The 14,653-nt window shown below is 44.6% G+C and overlaps 1 protein-coding gene across 1 annotated transcript in view; it reads left to right on the forward strand.

The window, feature by feature from the left end:
• The window catches only part of CHRNA7 (cholinergic receptor nicotinic alpha 7 subunit), a gene marked incomplete at both ends in the record, with an annotated part of 130,057 nt that overhangs the window by 39,951 nt on the left and 75,453 nt on the right, over positions 1-14,653 (forward strand). Inside the window, one exon of the mRNA XM_079699708.1 lies at positions 13,737-13,781. Coding sequence (XP_079555834.1) covers positions 13,737-13,781 — 45 coding nt within the window. The remainder of the gene's footprint in view (positions 1-13,736; positions 13,782-14,653) is intronic.

Here is a 14,653-nt window from a genome sequence, read left to right on the forward strand (position 1 = left end):
TGTATTGCTCTCAACTTCCCTCTTAGAACTGCTTTGCTGCCTTGCATAGGTTTTGGGTCATTGTGTTTTCATTGTCATTTGTTTCTAGGTATGTTTTGATTTCCTCTTTGATTTCTTCAGTGGTCTCTTGGTTATTTAGTAGAGTATTGTTTAGCCTCCTTGTGTTTGTATTTTTTACGTGTTTTTTCCTGTCATTGATATCTAGTCTCATAGCATTGTGGTCAGAAAAGATGCTTGATATGATTTCAATTTTCTTAAATTTACCAAGGCTTGATTTGTGACCCAAGATATGATCTATCCTGCAGAATGTTCAGTGCACACTTTAGAAGAAAGTGGATTCTGTTGTTTTTGGGTGGAATGTCCTATAAATATCAATTAAACCTATCTGGTCTATTGTTCATTTAAAGCTTCTGTTTCTTATTTATTTACATTTTGTATGATCCGTCCATTGTTGTCCCCCACTATTATTGTGTTACTGTTGATTTCCTCTTGTATAGGTGTTAGCAGTTGCCTTATGTATTGAGGTGCTCCTATGTTGGGTTCATATATATTTATAATTGTTATATCTTCTTCTTGGATTGATCCCTTGGTCATTATGTAGTGTCCTTCCTTGTCTCTTGTAACATTCTTTATTTTAAAGTCTATTTTATCTGATATGAGTATAGCTACTCCAGCTTTCTTTTGATTTCCACTTGCATGGAATAACTTTTTCCATCCCCTCACTTTCAGTCTGTATGTGTTCCTAGGTCTGAAGTGGGTCTCTTGTAGACAGCATATATATGGGTCTTGTTTTTGTATCCATTCAGCAAGCCTGTGTCTTTTGGTTGGAGCATTTAATCCATTCACGTTTAAGGTAATTATCTATATGTATGTTCCTACGACCATGTTCTTAATTGTTTTGGGTTTGTTTTTGTAGGTCCTTTTCTTCTGTTGTGTTTCCCACTTAGAGAAGTTTCCTTAGTATTCATTGTAAATCTGGTTGGTGGTGTGAATTCTGTTAGCTTTTGCTTGTCTATAAATGTTTTAGTTTCTCTGTCAAATCTGAATGAGATCCCTGCTGGGTAGAGTAATCTTGGTTGTAATTTTTTCCCTTTCATCACTTTAAATATGTCCTGCCCACTCCCTTCTGGCTTGCAGAGTTCTGCTGAAAGATCAACTGTTAACCTTATGGGGATTCTGTTGTATGTTATTTGTTGCTTTTCCCTTGCTGCTTTTAATATTTTTTCTTTGTATTTAATTTTTGATAGTTTGATAATGTGTGTCTTGGCATGTTTCTCCTTGGATTTATTCTGTAGGGGACTCTCTGTGCTTCCTGTACTTGGGTGGCTATTTCCTTTCCCATATTAGGGAAGTTTTCAGGTATAATCTCTTTAAATATTTCTCAGTCCATTTCTTTTTCTCTTCTTCTTCTGGGATAATTTGAATGTTGTTGCATTTAACGTTTTCCCAGAGGTCTTGAGACTGTCCTCAATTATTTTGTTTCTCTTTTCTTTCTTCTGCTCTGTGGTAGTTACTTCCACTATTTTATCTTCCAGGTCACTTATCCGTTCTTCTGCCTCAGTTATTCTGCTATTGATTCCTTCTGGAGAATTTTTAATGTCATTTATTGTGTTGTTCATCATTGTTTGTTTGCTCTTTAGTTCTTCTAGGTCCTTGTTAAACATTTCTTGTATTTTCTCCATTCTATTTCCAAGGCTTACTATCATTACTCTGGATTCCTTTTCAAGTAGACTGCCTGTTTCCTCTTCATCTGTCAGGTCTGGTGGATTTTTACCTTGCTCCTTCATCTGCTGCGTATTTCTCTGTCTTCTCATGTTGTTTAACTTTCTGTGTTTGGGGTCTCCTTTTCGCAGGCTACATGTTCATAGTTCCCATTGTTTTTGGTGTCTGCTCCCAGTGGGTAATGTTGGTACAGTGGGTTGTGTAGGCTTCCTGGTGGGGGGGACTGGTGCCTGTGTTCTGTTGGATGAGGCTCGACCTTGTCTTTCTAGTGGGCAGGACTGCATTCGGTGGTGTATTTTTTGGTGTCTGTGAACTTACTATGATTTTAGGCAGCCTCCCTGCTAATGGGTGGTGTTGTGTTCCTGTCTTGCTAGTTGTTTGGCATAGTGTGTCCAGCACTGTAGCTTGCTGGTCGTTGAGTGGAGCTGAGTCTTAGTGTTGAGATGGAGATTTCTGGGAGAGCTTTCGCTGTTTGGTATTACCTGGGGCTGGGACGTCTCTGGTAGTTCAATGTTTTGAACTCTTCTCTCCCACCTCAGTGGCTCAGGCCTGACACATGGCTGGAGCACCAAGACCCTGTCAGCCATGTGGCTCAGAAGAAAAGGGGGAGAGAGAGAGAGAGACAGAGAGACAGAGAGACAGAGAGACAGACAGAGACAGAGAGGGAGACTGGGGGGGGAGGGAGACAGAGAGGGAGACAGAGAGAGAGAGAGAGAGAGAGAGGGAGGGAGGGAGACCGAGGGAGACAGAGAGAGAGAGAGAGAGAGAGAGAGGGAGGGAGGGAGACCGAGGGAGACAGAGAGAGAGAGAGAGGGAGAGAGAGGGAGAGGGGGAGGGGGGAGAGGGGAGAAAGGAAGGAAGGAAGGAAGGAAAGAAAGAAAATAAAGTTATTAAACGAAAAAATAAAGAAATTACTAAAATTTAAAAAGTAATAGAAAAAAATAAAGAAAGAAGAGAGCAAGCAAACCAAAAAACAAATCCACCAATGATAACAAGTGCTAAAAACTATACTAAAAAAAAAAAAAAAAAAACCGGACAGACAGAATCCTAGGACAAATGGCAAAAGCAAAGCTATACATATAAAATCACACAAAGAAGCATACACACACACACCTCACAAAAAGAGAAAACGGAAAAATATATATATATAAACAAAAAATGGAAGAGAGCAGTCCAATCAGTAAACAAATCTACCAGTGATATTAAGCTCTAAATACTAAACTAAGATAAACATAAAACCAGAAACAATTTAGATGCAGATAGCAAACCCCAAGTCTACAATTGCTCCAAAAGTCCACTGACTCAATATTGGGATGATTCGTTGCCTATTCAGGTATTCCACAGGTACAGGGTACATCAAGTTGACTGTGGAGATTCAATCCATTGTTCCTGAGGCTGCATGGAGAAATTTCGCTTTCTCTTCTTTGTTTGTATAGCTTCTGGGGTTCAGCTTCGGATTTGGCCCTGCCTGTGTGTGTAGGTTACCTGAGGGCGTCTGTTCCCTGCCCAGACAGGATGGGCTTAAAGTAGCAGCTGATTCGGGGCCCTGGCTCACTTAGGCTGGGGCGTGGGAGGGGTACGGACTGCAGGGTGAGCCTGCGGCAGCAGAGGCTGGCATGATGTTGAAGTTGTCCCTCAATCACGGGACCCTGGCAGTGGCAGGCTCCAGAGGCTCCAGGGAGGGTAGGTGTGGATAGTGAACTGTGCTTGCACACAGGCATCTTGGTGGCTGCAGCAGCAGCCTTAGCGTCTCATGCCTGTCTCCGGGGTCTGCACTGATAGCCGCGTCTCATGCCTGTCTCTGGGGCTCCTTTAAGCGGTGCTCTGAATCCCCTCTCGTTGTGCACCCGGAAATAATGGTCTCTTGCCTGTTAGGCAGTTCCAGACTTTTTCCCGGACTCCCTCCTGGCTAGCTGTGGTGCACTAGCCCCCTTCAGGCTGTGTCCACGCAGCCAACCCCAGTCCTCTCCCTGGGATCTGAACTCTGAAGACCGAGCCTCAGCTCCCAGCCCCCACCCACCCTGGCAGGTGAGCAGACAAGCCTCTCAGGCTGGTGAGTGCTGGTTGGCACCGATCCTCTGTGCGGGAATCTCTCCGCTTTGCCCTCTGCACCCCTATTGCTGCGCTCTCCTCTGTGGCTCTGAGGCTTCCCCCCGGCCACCCCTGTCTCTGCCAGCGAAGGGGCTTCCTAGTGTGTGGAAGCTTTTCCTCCTTCACGGCTCCCTCCTAGAGGTGCAGGTCCTGTCCGTATTCTTTTGTCTCTGTTTTTCCTTTGCCCTACCCAGGTACATAGGGAGTTTCTTGCCTTTTGGGAAGTCTGAGGTCTTCTGCCAGCGTTCAGTAGGTGTTCTGTAGGGGTTGTTCCACATGTAGATGTATTTTTGATATATTTGTGGGGAAGAAGATGATCTCCACATCTTACTCCTCCGCCATCTTGAAGGTTCCCCCTACCCATCTGTTCTTGCATGTTGTTTATTTCTCCTTTAGAGCCCTTTAACATATTGATCATATTATCTTAAATTTAGTGTTTGATAATTTCAACATCTGTGTCATATTACAGTCTTTTCCTGATGCTTGCTTTGTCTCTTCATACTTTTTTCTTGTCTTTTAGTTGCCTTGTAGTTGTTCTGTTATAAATCAGAAATATCCTATAAGGTAATAGAAATTGAAATAAATATACCTTTAATGTGAGAATTTATGTTAGTTTGGCTAGTAGTTGGGCTGTAATGTTCGCTGTAGCTTTCTGTGTCAGAAGTTTCAGATTCTTCTAGTGTCTGTTTTTGTCTCCCCTCTTGATTTTGGTCTTCGCTCAGTACCCCTCCTCAGAGGGAGTCTGCAGCTTTTTCAGTGGTTCCCACTGCCCTTATTCTGGTGTGTTAGTGTGATGGGATGATGTGGGGGAGGGGAAGTGTTCTATAGGTTCTGTAGTGTTAGGGTTAAATCTCAGCCTTTCAGTGGGTCTGTCTGTGCTCCTGGGCTGTGGCCTTAACAAGTGTTTCCCTCCTATGATGGCTTTTGTCCCCTCCTTTGCATGGGATAGAAAGGCTCCAGGGCACCGGTGTGGGAGGAATGGTGGACATCAAGCTCTGGAAAGCTTGGAGAGTAGGCTTTTCTATTGAGAAGGCTTTGGGTGGCCTGTTTCCTAAGAGTTACTCCTTCCCTTCCTGTGCCAGAGTTACAAGGGGATCTTTCTTGCACATTTACCTTGAGAACTTGGTGGGGCTCCTGGAGATGAAATCCATGAGAGTGTAGGGTGTCCCCAAGGTTGTGGCTCCCTGGAGCTTTCTTATTCTCACTCAAGTTTATCCTCAGCAAACAGAGACTCATCAAAATGACCTTGTGGGTGTTACTGCAAGTTTATGGCTCTAGTAGCCTCTGCCCCAGGTAAGCAGATCTTGTCTATGACTCTGAATTCGCCTGTTTTCAGATTTCGGTGTGGCACTTTACACTGTGACATCAAGCTCTCATGGGTCCAACCAAAGTCACTGATTTTCAGTATGTTCAGTTTTTTTTTTCTTGCTATAAGAGCTTAATTCTAAGCTCTTTACATATAGGAGCTGAAAAGAATGATTAAACTTTGATTAGTTTTTGAGTCATATTTATCTTCTTGAGTAACTTGTTGAGCTTCCTTAAACTGAGGATTAGTTCAGCAATTCTGGAAATTTCTCAGTCATTATTTCTTTAAATTTTCTCCTTCTGAAGCTTATTTTATTTTTTTAAAGGTTATTTATTTTTGGCTGTGTTGGGTCTTCTTTGCTGCCCGCGGGCTTTCTCTAGTTGCGGCGAGTGGGGGCTACTCTTCACTGTGGTGACTGGGCTTATTGCAGTGGCTTCTCTTGTTGTGGAGTATGGACTCTAGGCACGTGGGCTTCAGTAGTTGTGGCATGTGGGCTCAGTAGTTGTGGCTTGCAGGCTCTAGAGCACAGGCTCAGTAGTTGTGGCTCATGGGCTTAGTTGCTCTGTGGCATGTGGGATCTTCCTGGACCAGGGATTGAACCCGTGTCCCCTGCACTGGCAGGCAGATTCTTAACCACTGCACCACCAGTGCCCCTAACAGTGTTCTTTTCCGTTTCCTATTGGATCTTTTGTTTTTGAAGATTTCTCTTCCATTTTTGTGAGCTTCCATTTGCATTTAAGAAGGTATTTCTGTGATTTTCTCCAGCATTTCTAGGTGTTTGGTAGCAGGACAGTGTTCAGGTCATGGATTTTACTGTTTTGCTAGAACCAGAAGTGTGTCTCCTGTGCGTGGTCCCAGGACACTTTCTGTTTCACACGTGCGTGTTCTCTGTTTCAGCTCAAGTTGTGCCCTCCTTGTGGCACTTCTGTGTCCACGTCCCTAATTGACTTAATCTCTTTGTGTTTTTCCTCTACATACTGTGGTTGTCTCATGCCTTGCCTTCATGCCAGTAACTCAATTTTCAGCTGGGTCTGTTTTGTTCTTTTCTGGCTCTAATTTATTAGCCATGTAACCGTATTGTTTTGGTTCTCAGTTTGTTTAGCTCTGCAGTCTCCCTTTTATTTCATTCGGTATTTTATAATCTCATATTTGAAATCATGTTTAATTTGATCCAAGGCTTTATTGAGTTATATAGTAGAAAGAATTCATGGGAAGCATGCTTGTCTTAATTGGGCTTTTTTCCAGATTATATTTTGTATTTTAGTTGTGTTTGTCTCCTTGCCTTCCTTTCTTCCTTGCATTTGCTATTTTAAATTATTTATGTATTCATTCATTCATTCATTGCCAAACTATGTGAATCTGCCATTCCAATTTTTTCATCTTGCCCATGCCTTATGAGGGTGTGTCTACTCATAGTTTTTAATTTTCTGAGCTATAATGGTGGTAATTCTTTTCATATATATTCTTTCCTTTTATGTGATCTTTATTTTTGCTTAATTTATTAAACCAATTAATCTACATTGCTTGTAGAAATATTATAAATGTCAAATAACAAAAAAAGAAAACATTACTGCTTTCACTTCCAGCTCCTGCCTTCTTTCATGTATCTCATCCCTTTCCCTTCCCTTTGACCTTTTGAACCCACCTTGGCACCAGTTCCACACTGAGGGTTGTGTTGAGATCCCCTATCACTAGCTCCTGTCTTCAGAGGACCTCGTTTTGATGGGACTTTCCACAGCCAGGTTCCCAAGAGAGTTTGTTGGAGAAGCCTGATGCTGAAGCTCCAGCACTGGTTTCCATGACCCAGGCATTTGTGGAGTCCATCTCTGCGTGCAGTTGCTTACCTTGAGTCCTGTCAGAGATAACTTGTTATGTGTGCTACGTTTGTGAAGGGGATGCTTAGACACTGATTCAGTCAAGATGATGGCTTCAGAATAAAGGGAAATTTATTGTTTCTGTCCAGAGAGAGTTCAGATGAAGCTTGAGTGGTTTACCAGTGTGACTGGAGTCCACCTCTTTCCCCCTCTCTCCTATATCCATAATCCCCTGGCCCCTCCACCCTTCCTCCACTTTCCAGCCCTGCTGCCTCAAGATGGACTCTCTTCTCTGGTTCTGCTCTCATGATCTCAGGCTTCATTCTTCCAGATTTGGGTCCTCTTGGGGGAGACAGGGAGGCTCTCCCTCTAACAGAAGTGGAAAGAAGCCCTTTCAGTCCTAGTAAAAAGTGCACCCTCGAACCCCTTGCCCCTCCCTGGGGAGGCTGGGGCAGACTTTTCACACTGTACTCCCAAAACACAGACTCTGAGCAACCCCCAAATGAGAACAGAGATGGGGCCGGGCCCCTGGGTCCAAGAACCAGGAACGCCTTGTCTTAGGAACGCCAAGCCTGCACCAGTGGCTCTCAAACTTCTAAGCTTCCGGACCCCTCTATTCTCATAAAAGTTATTGCAGATCCCCCCCCGCCCAGTTTTTTTACATGGGTTACATATATCAATATTTATTACCATGTTTGAAATAAAAACTAAGAAAACATTTTCAAGTCCATGAATTCTTTCGAAATAATAACCCCGTGCCTTGTTACCCTAACTAATACTTTAAGAAAAATAACTATATTTTCCCAGGAAAAACACATTTAGTGAGAAGAGTAGCATTGTTTTATATTTTTGCAAATCTCCTTAATGCCCAGCTTCGTAGAAGACAGCTGGATTCTCTGATCCACTTCTGTGGCAGTCTGCTGCATTGTATGTCACGTGGTCTCTGCCAAGCTCTACCAACCGTTCATGAGTAAATGAGGGTGAAATAGGCTAATAACTTCTCATGATTGTGAAAAAGATGTGGCTTCACTGATCCTCTGGAAGCATCTCAGAAACTCAGAGGTTTCCAGCCTGTAGTTTGAGAATGTCTGTGCTGTATAGATGCCAAAGGGAATCATTTTCTGTGACCATCACCAAAGTGTTTCCTTAGGACGTTGGGAGCAGAGTCATCTGGCGGCTGAAACACTGGTGTTGAGCTATGAGATGAGAATAATAATAGTACTGACTTCACTGTGTGGTTGTCACAAGACTGTAATGAGTTTGAAAAAAAAGTGTGTGTGTGTGTGTGTGTGTGTATGTATCACATTCAGAAGACTGCAAACTCTATTTAAGGTTTAGCTGTGTTATTTTCAAATATCATTTACTGTTATTCTCTGTGGTGAAAATCATGGGTTTGTTCATCTTTTGCCCATTTTTCTGTTGGATTGTCTGCCTTTTTCTTATTGACTTTTAGGCGTTTATTTCTTATGCTGGATATGACTCTTCTCTCAGCCCTAATATCTCGCTGACTCAGGGAAAATCACAGCCTCTCAATTTATTTTTCTGTAAAAACAGGACAAAAATATGGTTAATGTAAAGATTAAATTAGATAAAAGAAGTGATCCCTGTTAAAAAAAAACTGCAGAGTACTACATAAATAAAAATTTATGTTATCTTTCTCTGCAAACAAGAATTGAGACACAGATCTATTGTTACCTATTTTTTTTCTCAGCATTTACACAAAAGCAAAGGAAAAGTATTGGGAGCTCTGCAAAATAATGTTGAATAATGTCACCCTGTAACTTCCAGAAGAATAATTGCTGCAGGTGTGCAGGATAGCACATCAGAATGGTTGTACTCTAAAACAGACACATGATTATTCCGGGAGATTAGTTTTAAAAAGCATGGCTACTTAAAGTATACTTTAAAAATCCCTTTATTGAGGTATGACTGACATACAAAAAGCTATACGTGTTTAATGTACACAATATGACAAGTTTGGAGAAAACCATACATTGTGAAACTCTCGCCACAATCTATGCCATAAACATACCCATCACCTCCCAAAGTTTCCTCCTGCCCTCTTTTTTATTTATTATAATTATTATTTCTGTGATAAGAACACCTAACATAAGATCTACCCTCTTAGCAAATGTTTAAGTCTACGCTACAGCATTATTAGTTACAGGCTCTGTGCCTCACAGGAGATCTCTGGGGCTTGTTCATCTTGCAGAACTGAAACTTTGCACCCTTGGACTAATACCTCTCATTTCCCACCCGGCCCCTGGCAGCCACCATTCTACTCTGTACTTCTGTGGGTTGGATTATTTTAGATTCTTTATACAAGTGGAATCATGCAGGATCTTTCTGTGTCTGGTTTCGTTCACTTAACGTAACGTGCTCCAGGTTCATCCACGCTGTCGCAAATAGTGGGATTTCCTTCTTTTTTGAGGCTGAATATATTCTGAAGTGCTCAGTTTGAAAAACAAAGAAGGGGTTGGCTTTGGGGGTGTTTTGTGCACTGGTCTGTGTGATTCCATGGCACTCAGGGGTCCTGTGTCCTCCTGTGAGATCCCAGGGTCAGCAAGAAGCCTGGGTCTTGTGGGGGAGCCGTGTGTGTGTGTGTGTGTGTGTGTGTGTGTGTGTGTGTGAGAGAGAGAGAGAGAGAGAGAGAGAGAGAGCAACCACACAGTGACACACTAGAGCCGAGTCATATGTCACAGCCTGTGTGACTCTACCCTCGTCCCTCCTACACTGGGAGGTGGTGGGGGCAGCTATTGTCTCCCTATTTCTGAGAAGAGAACACTGAAACCACAGACACTGAGTGCCCGATAGGGGGCAGCTGATTGGAGCCCAGGGGTTTTTCTGGCAGCCAGTGTCGGGGGCTCTGCTCCTGTGTGCTGTCCTGCCAGGTTGGGTCAGGGCTGTGATGGGCAGGCGGCTGCTGAGGGTCTGGAATCACCGTAACCCATGCCCGGATCCTGTGCTGTTTGTTCTCAGGGGGTTGTACCTGCTTATTTTTTACAGCCCCTGGGCCAGGGTCTGGAGTCAGGGTTTGGAAGCCTCATCCGCCTCTCCCTCCCGAGAGTCCCAGTGTTGGACCCGTGTGCCTCCAGCCTGTGCCAGTCGTGACTGCTGAGTTCAGCATCAGTGGCTGGTTCCTGATTTCACACAAGCGCGAGAGCAGTACGGGGGTTGGTGACCGGGGTGTCAGTGGAGGAGGACGAGGTGAGAGAGGAGGGAGCTTCCGCCCAGGGTGAGAATTGATTTCCACCCGGCTTCAGTGTGTAGGACGTGCAGCCCCTGAGGCCATGCAGTTGAATGCAGAGGCGAAGACTCCATCAAGAAGCAGGGCACCGTGGGTGGCAGGGTGGTGGGGACGAGGCTGGGAAGCTGTGGCAGGGGCACTGGGTGTGCGGGATCTGGCTCTGCAGACCTTGCAGGCCCTGGTCACCTGGCTTCGCCCTCAGGGGCCAGCCCAGGGGTGGACCAGAAGGGTGGCCATCCTCTGTGCTTACAACTCAGGAACTGGTCTATAGGTCCCCTCTTTTTTTAAATGGAAAATAGATTTATTAAGCATTAAATGATGTTCAGCTAACTTGTTATCCTTGTGGATACATGTTAGGTCCCTTCTAAAGCAGCTGGACAATTGGCAGGAAGGTTCCTCCTTGGGTTGAATTGCACTCTGCTGTCCGAGGCCACAGGTCTGCCCAGGTTGCCGGCTCCCTCCCGGAGCCCCTGGGCTTGTGCAGGAGGAAGGAGGAGGGCATGGGGCAGGGCAGGCACTTGGGGGTTGAGTGGGGAGCAAGATCTCGAAGGGTAGGGGTGCACACAGTGGGCGTGAGGGGTCGTGGCTTTGGTGTTGCAGGGTCATAGGGAGTAAAGGTGATGTCTTTTCCTCAGGATCCCATCCCCGTCACTCTGATGAAGTTCGTCTCCCTGTCATCCTCTGAAGGGGCTCTGTTCCTGTCCTCTGTGACTTGTCACCGTTTGTTAATCATAGGTGTGTCATTGTCGAATTGTGTTATCCCACCCTCCACCGACATTTTATATTCCATGAGCTCAGGGACCGTGTCTATTCAGTTCCCACTGTGCATGTCAGGCTGGCATAATGCCCAAAACAGGAAGTGCTCCAGAAATATTTGTCAAATGAGTGAATGAATGAATGAGCAAATGAACACTTGGCTGGACTGTGGGTTGTAGAAGGGGCTGTGTGCTGCCCTAAGGACTTGAGACTGGATTCTTTGAGCAGTGCAGCTGGAGGAGGGCAGAGAGCCTGTCTGGAGCTGAGCAGAGTTCAGACCCTGTGAGGGCCCTGCGTTCCATCAGCTCGGCTGCTGTAACCAAAGTACCATAGACTGAGTGGCTTAATGACACACATTTATTTCTCATAATTCTGGAGGCTGGGGAGTACAAGATCAAGGTACCTGCAGCTTTGATGTCTGGTGAGAGCCTGCTTCCTGGTTCATAGATGGCTGTTTTCTGACTGGGTCTTCACATGGCAGAAGGGGTGAGGGAGCCCTCTGGGGTCCCTTTATTAAGGACAATAATCCTGGTCATGAGGGTGAAACAACCCTCATGACCTAAACACCTTCCAAAGGCCTCATCTCCTAATACCATCCCCGCGCAGGGTAGGTTTCAACATCGGAAATTTGGGCAACACAAACATTCAGTCTTTGGGGGGAAGGACATACTTCACAAGGGGGTGGGAAGGAGGTGGGACGCCTTGTCACCATGCAGACTGAGAGCTGAGACTCAGCCAGTGGGTGGCCCTGGGATGAGGGTGGTGTGAGGGGCCCACCTTGGGAACACAGAGAGTAGTCTCTCTGCTGGTCCTGCAGGGTTTTCCCGCATCTCCGTGGAGGCTCCCCCACCCACATTGCTGCTCCCTCTGTTGGAGGCTGGCTGCTGCTTTGCGTTGATTACAGTTTGAAATGCCTGCTCAGTCCCATGCTGCCACACACCACAGAAATCTCATTTCCCTCTAATGAGGTTTCAGCTAACATATTGGAAAGAAGAAAGCCTTTTAATTAGATTGGTCGTAATTGAGCTCCCAAACCACAGAAGCCTTTCTCTCAGAAGATCTCTCAGAAGACATGGATGCAATTAAAAGAAAGAAAGCCACGTGAATGGAACACTGGCTAATTTTAAGTCGATTAAAAACAACTCCTTAATAAGTTGAGACAAGGGACATATGTCCTATAAGAGTTTATCAGTGCTTTCAAATAGTACTGGAGATCGGACTGGAACTAGAGCCCTCTTGCAATTCAGATGCATGGCTCTGTCAGGGACTGTTCTCTCTGCACAGAGGATAGAGAGAGGTTAGCTCCACAGCTTTTTCTACCAAAACCCCTGGCATGTGTTATTTTGAAAAAGGGGATGTATTTTTCTTGTAACAGAATTGGCAGCTTCTTCTGGACACAGCCCCTGGCCTGGGACCCTTGGGACTTGGTCCCCTGTCTTTCCTTAGACAGCGTGATCTTCTCTGTGAGATTTACACCCACCTTCCTGCCCCCAACTCTCACCTCTCAGAGGCACCCAGGGTGAGCTACTGGGACAGGGGCATTGATGCATCAAAGAATCTCTGCCAGCTTCTTATCCATTCAACACATTTGTATTTGAAGGAGAAGCAGCATCTATTTCTCACTTGTGTCCCTGCCCTGAGACCATGCACCAGTAGATGGTGTTCTTTCTGCCACTGGGTCTGTCTTTGTGACTGCCATCAGGGAGCCAGGCCAGGTAGTTCCTGCTGGAGGGGCTTATGGCCTCAGCCTCTGGGTATCTCAGCATTAATAAGTACTTTCTCCTGGAGAGGGTGAAAATTGCTAATTTACAGAGTCTTTTAGGTGGAAATTGAACACGAAATAGTGAACAGCGTTCTCAGCAGAACTATTGCATGAAATAGGCTTGTTTGTCTCCGTGTGCACTGTGGCTTTTGCTAGGCCCTTTTGGGCTTTGCCAGCCATGCTAAAAAAACAGTTGCATCCCAGATGGAAAGGCCCCATGTTGACTAGCATCTTCTTTGGGTGCCCAGTGCAGGGGCAAAGCCACGGTCGATGCGCTCTCCGGAGCTTCCTGGAAAGAATGCAGACTTTGGCGCCCAGCTTGGAACCCACTCTGTTTGGAAATGTGGAAAGAGGGGCTGTTGACTCAGATCCAAGTGTGAATGGTTCCTTCATAAAGGAACCACCTTTCTGATCCTTAGTTTGCTCACCTGGACAGGATGTACCCTGCAGGTGTGTGTCAAGGGCCTGGGTGCTGCCAGGCTGATGGAGGATGGGAGGAAAGGCAGGCAGACCCTTGGGGCTCAGGGAGAAATGGGGCCCACGCAGCACTGTTAGCACAGGTGCCGCAGCTGTCACGGGATGGGGCGGGGACTCCCTTTCCCGGGGGGAGGGAAGCCTAAAATATTTCAGTTTGCTTAAAACTCTATCCATTCTGCTAATAAACTTGACTTTAAAAGATTAGAATCTGCACCCAGTCTTATTTTTTAAGTATACAAATGATAAATAATGTGTAAGGAAAAATAAGATAAACCATTAGCAGGTATCATCTCGGGATGGTGGGGTTGCAGGGTTTTAATTTTCTTTTTTATACTTTTCCATCTTTTGTAAGAGCTCTGTAATGAATGTGTATTACTTCAGCATAAATAGAAAAGCTGCACTCTGGGGAAATGCTGGAGTATATTTGGAAATGCTCCATGAATTCTATTTTCCACACACGCCAACCTTCCCAACCATCAAATTGGTGCATGAATAAGGGTATCATTTCTTCTTATGTAAATCATATAAACCATATTTTTGACTTTTTTTTTTCCTTTAAAGGATGAGAAGAACCAAGTGTTGACCACCAACATTTGGCTGCAAATGGTACGTTGCGACCGTGGCTTCCTGCTCTTGCTTCCACAATGCCTGTGCTGGAATCACAGTGAAGGTCCCGTAAGACAAACCAGGACTGTCCTCCCACCTTCACGTATGCAAACAGTGAACCAGACCACCCCGCCTTTGCATGTCCTGCACTAAACCCTGCAAGACAGAAATATGCACAAGTCATAAGTTGCAGGTCTGCATGTGCATGTCCACGGCCTGCACCCTAACTGGTCCTTAGGGCTTGGGAGTGCGTGCCCTGCTCCCCCTGGCTCCAGCCATGCATGTCTGAATGTGACAGAGTGACACGTAAGCCAGAGGCCTTCACACTTCCTGCTCCAGTGACCCCTGCAAGAATTTTGAGAAGCTGTATTTTTTCATTCATGTATTTTAACCTTGACATCTAAAGTTCTAACCCCAGATTAATTAACTACAAATTATGTTACTTACATTGAATTGTAAATATGGACGTTTAAAAATAAAACTGTCAGTCTCTATTTTAAATTGAATCTATTTAAGTGCCATATAATTTGATGCCCATATCATTAATTTAAAAAAATATACAAACAAGCCCTTCTTTAACTGGTTGATATTTTACATACTCCCATTTTCTCTCTGCACTTATATTTCTATTCCACTTTCCACACAGAATTTTATCCAAATGTGATATAACTTTATGTTTGAAACTCTTATATTAATCATTCTGTCTTGGTTCTCTCAAATGTAAGTATTTACATAAAAATTATTCCTTCAGAAAATAAGTGTTAAGAATTTTTCTTCTGGATCGATTTAGGATTATAGTGATTAATGGTACATAATTCCTCAAGGTGACACTAATTACAAATCTTAATAAATAATTATTAAACATAAAAAAT

Source organism: Hyperoodon ampullatus (assembly GCF_949752795.1).
Source record: "Hyperoodon ampullatus genome assembly, chromosome: 3".
NCBI lineage: Eukaryota > Metazoa > Chordata > Mammalia > Artiodactyla > Ziphiidae > Hyperoodon > Hyperoodon ampullatus.